General features: G+C 44.9%; 2 protein-coding genes across 3 annotated transcripts; one reads left to right on the top strand and one right to left on the bottom strand.

Annotated features, from left to right (window-relative positions):
* Positions 1-1,877: 1,877 nt before the first annotated feature.
* TBCC (tubulin folding cofactor C) lies at positions 1,878-3,404 on the bottom strand. Its single transcript, XM_069954936.1, has one exon. The coding sequence runs from the start codon at positions 3,333-3,335 to the stop codon at positions 2,361-2,363; it is 975 nt and encodes a 324-aa protein (XP_069811037.1). The 5' UTR covers positions 3,336-3,404; the 3' UTR covers positions 1,878-2,360.
* Positions 3,405-3,476: 72 nt separating this feature from the next.
* UTP25 (UTP25 small subunit processome component) lies at positions 3,477-15,114 on the top strand. 2 transcript variants are annotated; one of them, XM_069954933.1, is made up of 12 exons: positions 3,477-3,638; positions 4,929-4,968; positions 6,206-6,482; positions 6,935-7,123; positions 7,621-7,709; positions 8,801-9,202; positions 9,455-9,671; positions 10,862-11,064; positions 11,794-11,976; positions 12,404-12,516; positions 13,065-13,310; positions 14,575-15,114. In XM_069954933.1, exons 1-12 carry the CDS (start codon positions 3,496-3,498, stop codon positions 14,819-14,821), a joined length of 2,349 nt encoding a protein of 782 aa, XP_069811034.1. In that variant the 5' UTR covers positions 3,477-3,495; the 3' UTR covers positions 14,822-15,114. The 2 variants fall into 2 exon arrangements, with proteins under 2 accessions (XP_069811034.1, XP_069811035.1); XM_069954934.1 differs by lacking the exon at positions 3,477-3,638 and adding an exon at positions 3,658-3,678.
* The last annotated feature ends 4,298 nt before the right edge of the window (positions 15,115-19,412 follow it).

The following is a 19,412-nucleotide window of genomic DNA, read 5'->3' as shown; positions in this document are numbered from 1 at the left end:
TCATAGTATGAGCAGATGATAGGGGAGTAGTACATGTGATATGCCCATAACCAGCACCCCCGGCCGCACCACTCCCCTCCGCCTCTTCCTCAAACTTTCTCGCCGCCGACTCACTGACCCACTCAACGCCCGGCCGCCGCTCTCTGCTTATATGCGTGCCGGCCGGGGACACCGGGAAGCATCGGGAGCTTCAGCCCTCCCCCACCCCGCAGGAAGCACGGTGCTTCCAATGCTTCCCGGTTTCCCCGGCCGGCATGTAAGCAGAGAGCGGCGGCCGGGCAGCGAGTTGGTCAGTGCGGCTGGGTGCGAGTCGGCGGCGGGATAGTTTGATGTTTGAGGAGTAGGAAGAGGGGGGGGGGAGGCGGAGGGGGCATTCTGAAGCCCTTGTGTAAGGCGCGGCAGGGGGTGCTGGTGATGGAGATAGCACATGTACTACATCATCTGCTCATACTATGTCCAGCACCGAGCAGGGAGGGAGGGGGGGAGGTAGATGCACAGGCACCACCTCTCTCCCTCCCTGCTCGGTGCCCTCCAAATGTACTGATTGTATACATTTATGGAATACTTTGGGGAGCAAGGACACTTGCTTCCCAAAGTATTCCATATATGTATTCAATTAAATAAGCACTGTACATAACATTTTACATACACATCCATTGAATCAATAGAGTGTCCAGCAGGGGGCGCACTATATATAGAAGTCAATGGTGCTCATTGACTTCTATACACAGTGCACCCCCTGCTGGTCACTCCATAGGAATTACACCCTGGTTCGTGAATTTGAAGATTCAATGATCTATTAAATTAAGGGAAATAGCCCTATATGTGCATTTCCCATAATTAATGTACATTAGAAAACTTGTCTAACTTTCCATAAGTAATAACACATTAAACAATACTTTTGGCTGGAGTTGTCCTTTAACTATTGTATAAATAAAAAGCTCTAAAAGTTGTTAAACACAAGAGGTCAGCTAGCTGTTTATAGCATAATGCAGCTTTTTTTTTTTTTTTACTATTTGTGAAAACTTGTTTTGAAAATAATGTTTTATAAAAACAAATCTAAACACCTGAGATCCAACAATATTCGTACCACTTTCCTATAGGCACAAGAGTGGCTGTTTCTCCAGACCATTAAACTTCCAGTTTACAAATTCTTGAAAAATCTGCAGCCTTTTTGCCCAGTGATCCTGAGAACAGAAGTAAAAGGAGAGGTCTGGCGAAATTTTTTATTTAAGTATTGTATTGCCCCCCCAAAAGTTGTACAAATCCCCAATATGCACTTATTACGGGAAATGCTTATAAGTTGCTTTTTTTCCCAGCACTTACTACTGCATCAAGGCTTCACTTCCTGGATAACATGGTGATGTCACTTGCTGGATAACATGGTGATGTCACTTGCTGGATAACATGGTGATGTCACTTGCTGGATAACATGGTGATGTCACTTCCTGGATAACATGGTGATGTCACTTCCTGGATAACATGGTGATGTCACTTGCTGGATAACATGGTGATGTCACTTCCTGGATAACATGGTGATGTCACGACCCGACTCCCAGAGCTGTGCGGGCTGTGGCTGCTGGAGAGGATGATGGCAGGGGGATGCTCAGTGTCCCTCCAGTGCCCTGTGTCCCTCAGTGTCCCCCTGCCATCATCCTCTCCAGCAGCCACAGCCCGCACAGCTCTGGGAGTCGGGTCGTGACATCACCATGTTATCCAGCAAGTGACATCACCATGTTACCAGGAAGTGAAGCCTTGATGCAGTAGTAAGTGCAGGGAAAAAAGCACTTTATAAGCATCTCCTGTAATAACTGTATATTGAGGATTTGTATAAATTTGGGGGGGGGCAATATAATACTTTGATAAAAATTTTCACTGGACTTCTCTTTTAACGAGACGAGTGAATGCAGCGAGGCCATGTTCACACTGTATTTTTTCATTAAGCAAAGGCCGTTGTCTTACAGAGTGTGAACAAATGTAAATCTGCAAACACTTTTCCACATGATGTAAATTGACATGACTACAAGAGACATACAATCGCTCAGTGTGAATTTATGTTGTTTTTCCAAAGCAGATCTTTTATTTTATCCTCCATATTTGGAGACACGGTATACTTGACTGCAGCAATATCTTCTGGTATTATATCTGAGTTTGGGTAGGGGATATTCAGTCATTGGTATAGGCACAGCACCAGGTCTCCCTTTTATATATTACTCTAAATAGGAGCCTACAGGTAAAATTACATCTGATTATAAATATCCGCTGCAAGTAAAGCGGTAATAGGCATATATACTGAAGATGCAGTATACGGCATACAGATACAGGCGTTATATACGGAGGGTCTCCATATAGACAGAGTCTCAGTTCCAGTGGGTGATCCTGTCCTCCTCAGGGATGATATTCCAGTTCGGAGACTTGGCGCCCATGGCCAGCCAGTTGAAGTCATCTACCTGATCCCAGTTGTTGCGGCTTTGATCCAGGCCGGCCAGCTCATAGTCTTGTTGGATGTTGGGGTAGCTCCAGGTGAATGGGGCGAAGTGGAGGCGGCTGCAGTCCTCTATGATGGCGCGGCTGGTGACGTGCAGGTAGAAGCGGCTGTCCTTGGTGCTGTGGGTGCGGAGCTGCTGGCAGGGGAAGGTGAAGAGGCAGTCGGTGCAGTTATCCACGAATACTGAGGAGGCCACGGGGCCACATAACACCTTGCAGCCGCTCAGGTCCCTGATGTGCAGGGTGGCGGGGCTGCCGGGCAGGGTGACGGTGCAGTCGCGGAGCTGGCTCAGCTGGACATCGTTCTGTCGGATCTGCTCGGGATCCATGAACAGCAGCTGTCCGCTGAGGCCCTGGAGGCCGCACTGGGCGGCGGGCTGGGCCGGGGTCTCCTTGGTCCGGGTCACCATGGGTGCAGGAGGCTGCGTAGTCGTAGTCGTTCCCTCCTTCTTCCGCGACTTAAAGGCGAACTTCTTCTTGGGCTGAAGCTGCTGGCGGCGGGCGTCCAGGGTGACCTGTAAGCGGGTGATGTGCTCCTGGGCCTGGCGGATGTCATAGGACGGCAGGAACATCATACTGTCATTCAGAAGCTTCTGTAGCCGCTGCAGCCGCCCGGACACCTCATCCAGGAGCTCCCCGCCCGGCCCGGACTCCTCCCCGCCCAGCAACTCCTCAATGGCCGCTCTCTCCAGGCCAAAGCTGCAGCTAAAGTATCCGCTCTTCTCCTCCTGCACGGCCTGGCCATCCTTCGCCTGCCGCTTCTTCTCCGCTTCCCGCTGTCTCTCCTCCTCCCTCCGCTGCAGCCTCTCCGGTAAGCGGCACTTCTCCACAGAACCTTCCGTCTCCATAGTGACAGCGCGAGGAAGACGAGACAAGGCGCGGCTCGATGACGTCAGACGCCGGTCACATGGCCACACTCCCTTCAGCGAGCGTATGTGCGTACGGCTCTATCCTCCAGCTACTCTATGATCAGTGCAGTGACGTCATCGCGACGCTTTCCTACTGCGCATGCGTGTTAACCCACGTGTACGACTAGGGCACAACATGGGGAAGAGGAGGAAGCAGCCCAGAGAGGAGAGTGTCAGCTCCCTGACCAAGAAGCAGAAGAAGCATCTCAAGGAGTTTGGGGAGCAGCATCCTTTTTATGACCAGTAAGTGGAAACTCAGGTTTTAGCATTCAGGAAACTGGAGGTATGTCTGTCAGAGTGCCCCCAGCATGGCTGGAGACCTGAATGATGATGGTTCTGGTTATATGATACCTCTATTATAGTCATGACACGCCTATGTATGTATGTATGTATGCATGTATGTATGTGGGACCGTACTCAGGATGTGGATACCCTTTTACTTACCTTAAAGGGATTATCCAGTGCTACAAAAACATGGCCACTTTCTCCAAGAGACAGCACCGCTCTTGTCTCCATTTCAGGTGCAGTTTGCAGCTAATCTCTATTCACTTCAATGGAACTGAGTTACAAAACCTGCATCCAAACTGGAGACAAGAGTGGTGCTTGTCTGGTAGAAAGTGGCCATGTTTTTGTAGCGCTGAATAATCCCTTTAAAGTGACTGTACCACCAGGCCCAGGCAGAAGCACTGGAGGCGGCCGACCCACCCTTAGTGGGAAGAAACCCCCAGCCCCTCCATGACGTGACTCCATTAGAATCAATGGAACCCTATCATGGAGGGGCGGGGGTTTCCTCCCACTAAGGGTGGGTCGGCCGCCTCCAGTGCTTCAGCCTGGGCCTGGTGGTACAGTCACTTTAAGTGTGACATGCTTTGTTCTCTTGACTCCTGTCGTGGCCAAAATCACTGTAACCCCAGCCTCAGTAAGTACTTGCATGTGAAATAACAATCCTGGCTCAGTTGTACCTCTGTTATTACTCCTGGAAATGTTTGAACAAATTGACGATTGTCTAAATTGTTAGTATTTCCTAAATTGTATTTCCCTGGGTGTTACCATTGTCAGTAGGGTGTTTCTGTATGGAGTCTGATGTATCAGTGTGATTAGGAAGGTGTCAGGACATTAGGGTCCATTTACACAGAAAGATTATCTGCCAAAAATTTGAAGCCAAAGCCCAGAATGGGTTTGAAAAGAGGAGAAATCTCCGACTTTCCTTTATGACCTGATCTCTGTTTGTTTATACTGTTTCTGGCTTTAACTTCAAATCTTTGGCAGATAATCTGTCACATAATCTTTCTGTGTAAATGGACCCTAAGTAGAGAGGAGCAGATCGTCTCTAAATTAGAATTGTTTTTAATTATGGGGACTTTTCTTGGAGCATATCTCTTCACAGGATCAGGGAGTTCCTGAACGCTCGTTGCAGAATTGGGATTTCATAAGGAATACAAGTGACAGAGCCTTTGGGAGATTATAAAAATGCTAAATGATCTGGAAATTTCTAACATTTGAATCTCCGTAAAATGTTTTTCTTTATTGCAGAGTCTCTAATATACAGGAGGGAACGCAGCTGGTTGAGCTGGTGAGTAGATGAGATGTGTCACATGTTAGTTGTGCCGATACGGAGCCCATGTGAGCTTGTATGACTGCGGGATCAGGCTACGCAGAGCTTGGGGCCTGTAACCAGCGTTAAAGGGAATCTGTCAGCTGCAATTCACATTCCAAACTGCTGACACTGTGCGATCAAGAAGACACACGGTACCGTTCATATATCTGTCTGTGCTTCCAGAATGTAAAAAAAGCTTTTATTCTCTGGTACAAAATGTCAAAGAGGCGTTCCCAAGCTCCTAAAGTGCAGCAAGCTATAATACTTCCTCTCTCCCCCCTCCGATACCTGACCCTGCTTGAGACTCCAGGTGTCAATCAAGCAGGGAGGGGAGAGAGGAGGTCTTCTAGCTTGCAGCAGATCAGGATCTTAGAAACACCCCTTTCACTCTTTATACCAGTAAATAAATGCATTTTTTTTTTTTTACATCCTGGAAGCACAGAGAGATGTATAAATAAGTACCAGGTTTCTCCCTGACCTAACGACTTACTAACATTGTCAGCAGTTTGAAATGTGAATTACAGCTGACAGGTTCCCTTTAAGGCCATAAAAATAACAACATACCTTTTAAAAGGGGTTATCTAGGCTTAGAAAAACATGGCCGCATTCTTCCAGAAACAGCACCACTCCTGTCCTCAGTTTGGGTGTGGGGGTTTTGCAACTCACTTCCATGGAGATGAATTGTAATACCTCACACAACTAGAGAACAGGAGTGGCGCTGTTTTTGCAAGAGAGTAGCTGTGATTTTTATATACCTGGTTAACCCTCTTAACACCTTCCTACTTTGCGCTGTACATTTACCTCATAACACAAAGCAATGAAATTGAATGGTGCAGAGTAGACTTGGCAGGTGTTGGCTAGCTCTGATTCCTGAGTTTTGCTGAATGTTAATGTGTATGGGGAGGACGGAAGAGATAAACTATTGAAGACATACAGGCACCTTTTAGACTAACTGGCATAAAATGCATCTGAATCAGGCCAGTGTGAACTTGGCCTTAGGGCCCTTATAGACGGCTCCATAATGAGACTTTATAAAGCTCACTCATATGATTAATAGCCATTTTAATTTATTAGTAGCAGCCACACATCCCCTGTTCAGACAGGGCAGCGTAATGGTGATTTTACAGTCCACACCACAGATCCAACCGGACAACCGGACAATGTTTAATCCTCCAGACATGAAATCGATTGATCGATAATTTTTCTTTTTCAGCCTGATAGTTCTGAGAATGAATCACATTCAGAGAGCGAGGCTGAGAGTGAAGGGGAGAATACCAACATGTATCAGCAGCTGCTGGCAACATTAAAGCATGTCTCTGATGAGGAGGATGATGATGAGGATGAAGATGGGGCAGAGGAGGAGGATGAAGATGATGATGATGATGAAGATGGAGCAGAGATGGAGGAGGATGAACAGTTGGCCTCTAATGCAGAAGATGAGGAAAGTGAAGAAGAGCAAGAGGCAGAAGAGGATGATGAAGCCCAGGAAGGTAGTAACTTGCCTAATGCTTGGAGTTGTAATTCTACATCAGCTGCAGAGCCACAGGGAGAAGCACATTTCATGTCTCCTCTCTCAGCGATCTCTGCCCAGGAAGCTTCAGTATGGGGCTGCCTGGAGGCGATGATTGACGATGGGAAGTGCACTGCTCTGCCACATGCGTCTTCCTGTTCATTCACCTCATTGGTGAGACCCCCCCCCTTCACCCATCAAAACATTTGACATGTCCAAAGCTTTTTTTTTTTTTTTTTTTAATTATGGGTATATGTGATACAGTTATTATACACCGGTCGGATTCACTGGTAGCGTGGCTTATGTATTTTTATTGTTCTATAATTCAGGGTTTGAGAATGTGATAAGTTTTTAAAACTACCCCAAACCCCAGCAGCAGCAAGGGTTTGATTGACACTGTGTGTAGTTTACGGCTAACGCTATATGTTTCAGAGCATGGCGATGAGGAAGGTGATGATGAAGCTGAGCCAAAGGTACCTGAAGATCCATCTCAGGACGTCGGAGAGGAATTCACAGACAATAAACACGAATCTAAGTTTAGTTTAGAAACAAATTTCTTGGAAGATTATGCGGAAGACCACAAGAATGAGTCCGCAGAGCCCCCCCTTATAGCTTCTGAAGGTAACTGATTATTATCCCTGTCATCTTCTGGTCTAGGACTTTAACATTTCTGTAGAAGTAAGGATTTGCTTCCACCCCCCCCCCAAAAAAACAAAAAAAAAACAGCACTACTCATCCATGGGCTGTGCCTTGTATTGCAGATCAACTTAAATACTTGAAAGGCCAAGCTTCTAAATGAAATGCAACCCAGGAGGAGGGTGACGCTGTTCTCAGTCTCCAGGCTTGCTAGATGGGCTCTTTCTGTGATGTAAGAGTCGTACATGGTGTTCTGTACTATTTAGAACACAGTGGCAGCACCTCCCTTGCGACCCCATTGATCACATATTGATTGCATTTTCTAGGCTGTAGCATAAGACTGACAGACAAGAAGAATACCCCCCCCCCCCCCAGATTAGGTAGCCTTTAGGGTTAATGCCCCTTTTTAAGTGAGAATATTGTTGTTGTATATGTAAAGAATGAGTAAATGGTATTTGTTATGTTCATTCTTCTTTCTTTAGATCCGTTTAAAAGGCATATTGACAGAGAACTAGAAGAAGATGACGTTAGCCAAATGACAAGTAACCCTAAAACAACGTCCTCTTTTAAGGTAAAGGACAGCCCTTACTAGTGTCACATGTATACTCCCCATCTGCTCCCTAGGCTCACATCTGCTTGGGGGGCTCCTTCCTCTGTACAGACATAGTATGGCACCATGCAGAACTTCGTCCATATAAATAATACACTATGCCATACACCGGATGGAGTCCTTTTTAATGTTATCCCATGCCAGGTAAGGCAGTTTGGAGCACTTCCCTGCCCCTAGAGCGCCAATCTGCCCCAGTCTGGATGGCCGAGGGAGGCAGTGCGACAAACGGCCTTATGTGACACAGGATTACATTAAAAGAGAAGTTTGGGGGGTGGGAGGGGGTATTATTTTGGGCTGGGGGAACATAATAAAGAAGGTATATTTACCTGACCTGGTGCCTGCACAACACCATGTCACACTCCTGGACCCCAGCCAGCAGTCTTCCTACCCCCCCTGCAGCTACGTCATGAAGCGGCTGACAGTTGTCTTGCTCAGCCAGTCAGTGACTCTCCTTTAAAACTGCATGGGAATGGGAAGATCAGATACATATCATAGATTCATCTAACCTGCTGATAGTCCCCCCCCCCCCCCCCCCCCCCCCCCCAGATTCAATAGTTGTTGTTGTTGTCCTAATGCACAACCCTAAGCTGACCTTACAGGGTCTTGTTGGTATAAAGTGAATCATAAATTTTATTGATATCAGCAGGTTTCTTTCAATCTAATGAGCATGGGGCCCTAAGTGATATGTCAGTGGGGCCATGGTATCCAGTATCTAGTGCTGTAGCCCCTTTAGTTATCGCCCTGGTTGTAGAATGTTTCCTATACTTATTGTAGAGGTAATAGAAGATATTGCATTGATATCATCCTGTTTAACTGCATAATAGGTTACTGCAGCAATACCCGTACACAGATGCAGTCTCAAGATGTCGGAGTTCATAGTCACAGCCCCTTGTATGCTCTTTCCTGCAAGTCCTGGCCAGGCTATTAATGTTCCAGAGATCACAAGAATCTCATCACGTTGAATCTCATGAAGTACCATTCTAATCTGTATTTGTCACTTTCGCTTTAATCAAGTTTTTTTTTTTGTTTTTTTTTATGTTTTCCCCCTTCAGTGGCCAGCACTGGGTCAGCTGGTGTTTTCCTCGTCCTTCAAAAAGGTCGATCCATTAAAGCTGGAGAAAGACACTGACCTGTCAAGGTTTTATCTCCGCAAACCACTGGATTCCACGTGGCCCAGAGCAAACAGCTCTCATCTCGCTGGCAAGAGTGACCAGAACTTCACCCTACTACAGAGAGAACTTTTCACCGTAATGAACTCTTACAAGGACTTGTATTATCCATCCAGAATGGCGACTGGTCAGGGGGAAGAGATCAGACGCGTCTATTGTCTTCATACTCTCAATCATGTGCTGAAAGCCAACTCACAGGTGCTCCACAACAACTCTATAAAGAAGAATCGGAAGACGGGACTGGATGATGAGGATCTCCGAGACCAGGGTCTTACCAGGCCCAAGGTATGCTATTCATATTGTGAGCTACTATGGAGGCTTTGCCTCTGCCACTTAGGAAGACACCAGAATTATAAATCGTACGTGGTAGGTGAAGCCCTTGGTACAGATGTTACATTGGGACCCATACACTTCCATTGTATACTTTGCTGCCGCTATTCAGAGAACTGGGACGTGATGTACAGTACAAGTAAGGTTTATATCATAAAGTGGTGCGGCGTCTTGTATTGTTTGACTAAACATCCTCAGTCCCCTTAGGTCCTCATAGTTGTCCCGTTCCGTGAATCCGCCCTACGAGTGGTGCAGCTTTTGATCAGTCTCATGGAGGTCCCAGGCAGAAAAGTGGATGTGAGCAACAAGAAGAGATTCCGGAATGAATTTGGCTCTGACCCGGAAGAGAAACCTCCCAACCTGAAAAGGCCCGAGGATTATGAAGCGATATTCGCTGGGAACATAGATGATCATTTTAGGATAGGTGAGCTTGAACGATGACCGCTGGGTAAGTGCATGTGGCCCCATACTGTACCTCTGCATCTCCTCCATCAAAGACATGAGCATGCCCCATGACATGCCGCTTTATGCAGGTATCCTCCTCTTGGCGTTTTGCTTCAATTCTTCGAGAATATAATGTGTCATGGAGGTACAGAGGTGCAGAGTACATTCACTTGTGCTTGATCCTTCAAAGCTATGGACGTCTTAGACATGGAAAACTAGTTAGTTTTGCACTAGATTTCAGTCTGCAATCTTCACCCTTTTATTCATTGAGACATCCTGATATGCAGTTTGCACTCTGTTCCCAGTTCCAGACCATGTCTTCTAATAATACATGCTGGGTGTGAGGTCTGTGTGTTTAGAAAGCTGCTACCTTCACTAACTCCCATGTATTGGCCTTTTCTCTTCCACAGCCAATGAGGGGTCTATTCTACCCTGTGCTGACAGATACTGAGGGGTGTAGTCCCTTCAGCAGCAAAATGTTAGGACATTTTTTATAAAGACTGTCTTCATAGTTAAAAGAGAAAAAAACAACAACTTTGGTCATCTCTCCTACAACATCATTCACACTGGGAAGGGGCATGTTGCTATGGTTGAAAATTCAGACACTTAAAAACACAAAAGAGATGCAACAGCATATCAATTCTTTCGGTGGACGGAGGAATTGGCCCGACCATAACATGGTGTCTATGGCACGGGCGGAGAAGCGAGCCGCCACTGTTGCGAGTGGGTATGAGCGTTGGAATCTGCCAGAACTTATCTGCGCGGATTCTGTAGTGTGAACCCACCCTAATACTGGCAAAATTACCCCCTGGGTGGGATTGGAGGAGACTAAGTAGAGGCAGCCACTCTCCCATCTGGAACACGGTCGGCTCTTACAACACCATTCACACTTGACTGGGGTGCTTTGCTATGGCTGAACATACAGACACACAAAAACACCACAAAGTTGCCTAATTTAGCATGTAGGAAACAACTGAGCTATATAAAACTGAGTGCTTAGGGGCCCATAGCCTTTACACTCTACAGAATAACCTGTACCTGACCTGGGAGGGGTAAAGTCTGAGTGCTGTTGTGGATATGGACTATTCTCAGCAACTACATTTTCTATGAGTTTTTTTTTTCTGTCAATATAGCAGCAAATAAGTAAATGTCATCTCTTTGCTTCACCAGGAGTATCCATTCTGCAGAAGAGCATGAGACTGTACTCTCCTTTCTACTCTTCTGACATTATCATCGCTTCCCCTCTCGGTCTGCGGACCATCATCGGCAGTGAAGGAGAGAAGAAGAGGGACTTTGATTTTCTGTCTTCTATAGAGGTCCTCATCATCGATCAGGCGGATATCTACCTGATGCAGAACTGGGAGCATGTGCTGGTAAGTGCCGGCATTATATTGTCTGTAGAGATTTCCTGATGGTCTGTAGAATAGACTGTTACTATTGCCTTGGGTTTGGGTTCTTAAAGCGACATGTACCCTCACAGGGATCCTGGTAGGGGCAGTCCATTTTTTTGAAAACGTCTCCGGGTTTCCACGCTCTGTACCATTTTCTACTTGAGCACCGGCTCAGAGCACTGGGTGCAGTGCCAGCGCCCCTCAGTGTGACTATAACCCCTCAGTGACGCGTCTCCCTTAGAATGAAACAGGGACGTATCACAGAGGGGAGGGGTTATGGTAACACCGGGGGGTGCAGGGCCTGCCCCCATTGCTCCGTGCCAGTGCGCAAGTAGAAAACTGCACCAGGCTGGTTTAAAGAAAAGGACTGTGCCACTTAGATCCTGGCACTGAGCAGGTACTGCAAAAAAAAAAAAAAAAATTCGGTACCTGTGATGGTACATTCACTTTAAATACCCATTATAGCAGTGTTCCCTACCCTATAGCTACCTACTGTTATAACACTACAATTCCCATCATGCATTGACAGCCTTGGGCTTTTCTAGCCCCCTCTATTGAGGCTGAGGGTTTCTGCGGTTATGTCTGTGTATCTTGGTTGTGTTTTTCACTTCTCTTCATTGTTTAGTCCAGTGATCTGGGTCTTCTGAAGACCAGATGTGATGTCTAACACTTACATCCTTCCCCCGCTGACTTGTTCCACTTGTATTTTAGCTCCTGATGTCTCATCTCAATCTGCAGCCGACAGACTCTCATGGCGTGGACTTCTCCCGAGTTCGCATGTGGAACCTCAGTAACTGGGCCAAATACTATCGTCAGACCCTGTTGTTTAGTGCCTTGCAGGATCCCCATATTAATTCCATATTTAACAAGCATTGCTTTAATTACAGCGGACAGGTAAGTGCAATACACATGCATGTACCTAGTATACCTAACATTGTCATTGTGAATTTTAAAATAAGTTGCTGGTTTCTGCACCCCCTCCATGAAGCTGCCGAGTTCAGAGCTCAGAAATGTTCATCACCCCAAAGAGCATGAATAGAGCGCAGGCCACAGGATCGCTTCATCCATTGCAGGGACTGTTGTGTCGCCATTCAGCAGTTGAACCCCAGCGATCAGTTTGTTATCCCTCAGTCTATGAATAGGGGTACCAAACTGAGATTGGAATACTCCTTTAAGTGTTAAAGAAATAACCTGACAGTCCACTAGATGCAGATGTTGGGGAGAGGAGGAATCATGCATTGGGATTCAACATTTCTGATCCTTTACATGGCTGCACTGTTCTCTCACTTTGACCATTCGCATTGTATTTGTTCCTATCCAGGTGGCTGTAAAAAACATTCCGATAACAGGCTCCATATGTCAGGTCCTGGTGCAGCTTCCTCACGTCTTTCAGCGTCTGGAGGCAGACAGCGCCCTCTCTGTATTTGATGCTCGGTAAGATAAATATTCTACATAAAAGCGATAACTTGTGTCTTATATACTGGACAGATTTTCACTTTTGGTTTTTGCTCCTTGTGTTTAAAAGGCCATAGCACTTTATTTTGTCACCTACAGGAGCCCTTATTCTTAGCAACACTAATTTTACTTTGTGATGACTTTACCATATATATATACAGTGTGTGTGTGTGTGTGTGTGTGTGTATATATATAATTTTTTTTGTAAAGCATATATGCAATTTCTTGATTACTTTTTATTCCAGTTTTTCCATATTTGATTTGACTAAAACCAGCAATTTTGCACTTTCGTGTTTTCTCTTGTTTGCATCGGGCCAAGCTGATCGCTCTGTTCGGCTATAAGTGACAGCCCCCAGCCACCAATAGCAGACAGGGGCTGCCTGGTATACAGAGGGATCACATCGTGAGCCCTCTCTATACCTTTTTAACAGAAAAGAGGCGTAAATGTACCCCCTTTGTCCTTAAACGGTTAATATAATAGTAGAAATAATAATAATAATAATAATAATGCAATCTTGCTTCCTCAGTTTTAATTTTTTCACGGACAAGATCCTGCCTCAGTATCGAGACGCCATCATGTCGCACACCCTGATCTTCATCCCTTCCTACTTCGATTATGTGCGGCTACGAAATTACTTCACTAAGGAGGAGCTGAACTTCACCCACATCTGTGAATACACCGACAAAGCGGGGGTCTCCAGAGCCCGCCAGTTCTTCCTGAAAGGAGAGAGGCAATTCCTCCTGGTCACAGAGAGGTTTCACTTCTACAAGAGGTGAGGATGTTGGACCTCGCTTATAAAGTCTGATGTCTGGCAGGGGATCTCGCATTGCTGCAGACCATGGGTCTGATACAAAGATGTGTTATCGGACATCATTAATGCACCTTCCCAGAAACTCCCTCTAGACATGCCAGTAATACTTTGGTACTGTCACATTATTTGGGTCCACCATGCCATTTTTCCAAGGTCCTAGGTCCTGGGTGATATGGGCAAAAAATAAAATCACTTTTTTTATTTATTTTTTTTTTTATTTTTTTTTAAAGGGTGTAGCAGTAGAGGCTTAGTGGATGAGGGATGTAGTAATAGTAGAGGTATAGAAGATGAGGGGTGTAGTAGTAGGAGGAGTAATAGCAATAGTAGTGGGAGTACTAGTATCAGGAGTATTAGTAGTGGGAGTAGTAGTAGTATCAGAGTGAGAGCATTGGGAGTAGTAGTATCAGGAATGGAGGTAGTAGTAGTAGGCTACTGGTAGGCATGGTGAGGGAGGGGCGGGGTCCTCACCCACTCTCCAGTAATCGTACTCTGGGTCTCTCCTGCCCTGGGAGGCTGCTCAGTGCCCGGCTTCTGCTCCTGGTTCTGTTGCGGGCAGGTAGGCAGCAGCGATCTTGTGGGTGGTGGCGGGCAACAATTGGATCGCCTGGGCTGCCCATTATAGTCAGCGGCGATCTGCTGCCACCACTTTTATTACACAGAGTAAGTGTCCATTTACTCATATTATCTGAAAGATTTTCTGCCAAAGTTTGAACCCAGAAACAGACTATAAACAAAGAACAGGTTTTAAAGGAAAGCCTGAGATTTCTCCTCTCTTCAAATCCATTCCTGGCTTTGGCTTCAAATATTTGGTAGATAATCTGTCAGATAATCTTTCTGTGTAAATGGACACTTACCAACAGCAGACCGTCACTGACATAATGAAAAGTCATAGTCAAAGTCATAGTCAAAAGTTTTGATTTGTGCGGGTGCTGAGACCCCCACTAATGGCTTGAACGAGCTAGGAGAAGCTTTTGGCTAAGCTCTTCTCTTCCTGCACTACATACGAGAATTGAAATCATATAATACATTGATCGGTTTATTTCATGGTGCCATTAATATATCCAGTTTGTCCTGCAAAAACAAGTATTCATGTTTGGATGGAAAATTTAAAAAAAGTTTTGGCTTTCGGAAGGGGATGAAGTAAATCTAGATGACGATTGTCAAGATGAGCTGTTAAAGTGGCTGAACGGCCGCTCACTGGATATCCTCGTTCTTATGTTCTCAGGTACACGCTGAAGGGTATAAGGAACCTCATCTTCTACGAGCTCCCCACGTATCCGCATTTCTACAGCGAGGTGTGTAACATGATGAAGGCGTGGAACAAGGGGGAGGAGGCTACGTGGACCTGCACGGTGCTGTACTCCAAGTATGATGCCCAGAGGCTGGCCGCGGTGGTGGGCGCCGAGAGGACGGCTCAGATGCTGCAGTCTAAGAAGAGTGTGCACCTGTTTGTCACTGGGGAAAATAGCTAACAATCCCCCCACCCAGCAAAAGCGGACTAAACACACCACCATAATGGTCTACATTGTACAGAATTCATTTACTATTGGTATCCTGTGAATAATATTACTGGCCTCTTCAATGTCTTCTGTTCTCTTTTTTCTTTTATTTGAATGACAACAACGAGCAGTCTGTATAGATTGATACATAATTACAGTTATGGACGAGGTTTAGAAGGTTCGGTATATCGTGTAGGTGTTGTAGCCCTGACATAGTGCAAGTATACCATACATGATATAGGTCAGTGTTCCCCAACCTGGCCGCTTATCTGATGCAAAACTACAACTCCCATCATGCCCTGATAGCCTAAGGCAGAGGTAGGGAACCTTGGCTCTCAGGCTGTAGCAAAACTACAACTCCCATCATGCCTGGACAGCCAAAGCTTTAGCTTTGGCTGTCCAGGCATGATGGGAGTTGTAGTTTTGCAACAGCCTGAGAGCCTAGGTTCCCTATCCCTGGCCTAAGCTTGTATCCATGTTTTCCAGGACACCCTAGGGCTGCATCCAAGTTCTTCAACCACCGGTAATCAAATTCAGAGAATTTGGGATCGGACAATTCCGAAGTTATTTATTATTTGCCCATGTCTAATTAGACGGCTAGAACCAATAGTGTCATGACTAGAGGTCATTGAGCATAGTTGTGTATAAACTGCTGTAGCCTTAAAGGGATTATCCAGGCTTAGAAAAACATGGCCGCTTTCTTCCAGAAACAGTATCTCAGTTTGGGTGTGGGGTTTTGCAGTTCATTGAATTGTAATACCACACACAACCTGAGGACAAAGGTGGTGCTGTTTTTGGTAGAAAGTAGCAGAGTTTGTTCTAATCCTCAGAACATATAGTCATTGGGTATGAAATAGGGGCCTTTTCTTACTACACACAATTGTAGTGATCCAGAATGCTGGTCTGTCTTCAGAAGCATTGCTCTTTCTATTATCCCTTTCATGTGAACAAGACTACCAACAATTTAAAGTGTCACTGTCATATTTTTATTCATTTATATTTTTTTTCCCAAAATCAATAGTACAGGCGATTTTAAGAAACCTTGTAATCGGGTTTATTAGGCAAATATGCAATTATCTGCATTCAAAAAGACTTTCCCCAGGTCCCCCCCCTCCCTCCTCTCTCTCATACACTGCTCATTATCAGGACATATCGACTCTTTTACATCAGTCGGATCCTGTCTGTTCTATGGAGGGGGGAGATTAGTCGGCAGCAGAGAACAAAGGATTACACAGTGGAAGCTGTGTGAAAACCGGTATTCAGAGGTCAGTGCTGACTTCAGAGCAGATAACCCTGTGATGTAGCTGTAAATTAACTCTTTGTTGTCCTGTTTCGGTGCCTCATCTCCCTTAACCCCCTCCCCTCTCCATAAGAGAACCATAAAGAAGGGGGAAAGCTTCAAACTGCTTTTTCATGATAAGAATGCATGTATCGGCTAATAAACCCAATTACAAAGTTTCTTAAAATCGCCTGCACTATTGATTTCTGCAAAGAAAATGTAAACAACAGTGACACTTTAAAGCTAGCTGTGATTGAAAAACTGAATATAAAGGGGTACTCTGGGTGGGAGGGCTTTATTCACTATGCCTGGGAAGGGAGTTGATGAAAGCAACAACGTCCACTTACCTCCCTGGTTCCAGTGCTGGGTCCTGCATCGTGCTGCTCTGGTCTCCCATCCCCCAGCCACTTTCCAGTCTATGACGCGGCTGGAGACGTGATGTTTTAAGCCCGCTCAGCCATTCAGCGGCAGAGGCGGGACCCCAATTCATTTGCTGAATGACTGAGCAGGCTTGAATTACACTTCCTGGTCAATGACGGAAGCAGCGTGATGTGGGACCCAGTAATGGAAAGGGGAGGCAGCTGGACGTCATTGCTTTCATCCACCGTCTTCCCGGCTATAGTGGAAAAAAAAAAACCTCCTATCTGGAGTACCCCTTTAACTAATAACTTATATGATGATATATAGCTATATCTACCATTTCTATACTTGAGACGTTATTGAACGTTGGTGCCAGAAGCTCCAGTGTATAGAAATGTTGGTCCCTGGTCTGCTACACAGCACCTGTTAGTTGTAAGTCCTGACACTAGATGGCAGACTGATCTCTTCTAGAGGCTTCTCTCACTCATCAGCACAAATGTATATCAGAAATAGGCAAATTAAGCAAAAAATAAATCCTAATAAATTTTTTCTTATACTGTATTTAATGATTTTAGGTTAATTAACACTTTTTTTCTAGTTGTAGATTTAGGCTGTGCGGTGTCTTTTGTTGCACAGTTTGTATCTGCACATAGCTTCCTTCTTCATGGTTAACCTCTTAATGACCGCTGTGACGCCCGTCTGTAGTTACATATGGTTCGCTGAACCCATGCTATATGCGGGGGTGTCAGCTGTATGTTACACTTTTTCAAAAAATCTCGTACAGGGAAAGGGGTACAAGGGGAGCTCCAACATTGGTCTTGTGCTTGTTCTGCAAACAATCACCGATCTATTAACTGAAGGGAACAACCTGCTTAATGTTTAGTCACCTGGACCTTCACTCATCCATACATCTGACATGTTTAAAGTTTTCTAAAACTGCAGTTATAATTTAAAAGGAGACTTTATACATGTATAAAATTTTGATTGGTCGGAGTCTCAACATTACAGCCAGTGCTTCTTAGGGCCTTTTTACACGGAAAGATTATCTGACAGATTATCTGCCAAAGATTTGAAGCCAAAGCCAGGAATGGACTATAAACAGATCAGGTAATAAAGGAAAGCCTGAGATTTCTCCTCTTTTCAAATCCACTCCTGGTTTTGGCTTCAAATCTTTGGCAGATAATCTGTCAGATAATCTTTCCGTGTAAAAGGGCCCTTACTCCTTAGCTTGTCAATTTAACCAATTCATTACAGGAGACAATTGTAATTACTGGTTCATTTGTAAGGGTGCCTTTACACAGAGAGGTTTATCTGAGAGACTTTTGAAGCCAAAGCCATGAATGGATTTGAAACAAGGAGAAATCTCGGTCTTTCCTTTATGACATGTTCTCTGTTTATAATCTGTTCCTGGTTTTGGCTTCAAAAATCTGTCAGATAAATCTTTTTTTTTTTTTTAAACACACCGTAAGGCTGCATTCACATGTTCAGTGTTCCGCATGTGGAATGCCTGTAACGGACTTCTTCCCCCGCCCAGGCAGCATCTGTGATAAGATGCTGGGAGCGGGAGAACTGTACAGATATGCGCCGTGCTGTAATGGCAGCGCTTGGCGGGGGGAGAAGTCCGTTACAGGCATTCCATGACCATGTTCCGTGTGGAACACAGAACATGTGAATGTAGCCTGGGTCTATGGAGCCCATCTCCTGCAATGAGTCTGATTGAACAGGGAGCTGGGGAGTGAAGAGCACAGGCGCTTGCTTCTCCTTGCTAATAGATAAAGATATATATGAGAGAGAGATTGGTGGGGGATCTCGTTACTGAGACCCCAAGCAACAAAAACATTTCACATTGAATCCTAGCCTAAGGGCCCTATTCCACCGGACGATTATCGTTTAGATTATCGTTAAATCGTTCGAATCTAAACGATAATTGTTCGGTTGAATAGCAGTTATCGATTAACGACCGAATGTTCATCGCTATTTAAGACCTGGACCTATTTTTATCGTTGCTCGTTCGCAAAACATTCGCAAATCGTTCGCATTGAATAAGACGTTGTTCGGTCATTCGCAGTAGATACAAGCACAATAGCGAAGAAAAACTGATCGCAAATACGATCGTAAGTAACTATTATCGTTCCATGGAAATGAGTGAACGTTTTCAGGTCTTTCGCAATAGCGGTCGTTTGAGATCGTTAACAATTATGCGAACGATAATCGTCTGGTGGAATGGGGCCCTAAGCCCATGTTCACACATGGTAGATTTTTTTTTTTATTTTTTTTTTTAGATTTGCTGCATCTTTTGAGACCACTATAAAACTTTTTTACCCTACTTTAATGTGACTTATGTGAATGGGAATACCTGGGTTCACACTACATTTTTGCAATCTGTTTTTTAAATCCATTTCATGCAAGAAAAAGGGAGGAAATTGTGTGCATTTGTTTTGATCAATTTTTCCATTGACTTCCATTATAGAAAAAGAAAAACAGATCAAAAAAACAGTTGAAAACATATCCGTTTTTTTTCCTTTTCTTTTTTTGTTTGTTCATTTTTTTTTTTTAAAGACCTCAGCTCACCAGTTCCAAGTCGTTCAGCTCACCTGACTGTCAGGTGGATGACTCCAGACACTTAGCCGAAACGCATCAGTTTTTCTGTGTGTTGTGTTTGCAGTATATACAATAATCACTCACCTATCTGTAAATGTATTTCATGATATAAGATAAAGTAATAATCCTGGAGGTCCAGCCATTGTTCTGGACCTCCAGTCACTCGTATTATTGAAGAACACAGCAGCTGGTAGACTGAAATAACTGAGTAATAAATATTCACATGTATAGCACATATCCATTTAAGGGTACAAACACACACACCGTATACGCAGCAGATACGCAGCAGATTTGATGCTGTGTTCAGTTGTTTAAATGAAATCT

This window comes from Dendropsophus ebraccatus, chromosome 15, assembly GCF_027789765.1.
Source record: "Dendropsophus ebraccatus isolate aDenEbr1 chromosome 15, aDenEbr1.pat, whole genome shotgun sequence".
Taxonomy (NCBI): Eukaryota; Metazoa; Chordata; class Amphibia; order Anura; family Hylidae; genus Dendropsophus; species Dendropsophus ebraccatus.
This window is presented reverse-complemented; position numbering and strand designations above follow the sequence as displayed.

Bases quoted from the DNA above. Each gene is read 5' to 3' on its own strand.
- TBCC (XM_069954936.1), bottom strand. From the start codon at position 3,335: ATGGAGACGGAAGGTTCTGTGGAGAAGTGCCGCTTACCGGAGAGGCTG.
- UTP25 (XM_069954933.1), top strand. From the start codon at position 3,496: ATGCGTGTTAACCCACGTGTACGACTAGGGCACAACATGGGGAAGAGG. The intron at 4,969-6,205 runs GTGAGTAGATGA...TTTCTTTTTCAG, and splicing joins GAACGCAGCTGGTTGAGCTG to CCTGATAGTTCTGAGAATGA. The intron at 11,065-11,793 runs GTAAGTGCCGGC...CTTGTATTTTAG, and splicing joins AGAACTGGGAGCATGTGCTG to CTCCTGATGTCTCATCTCAA.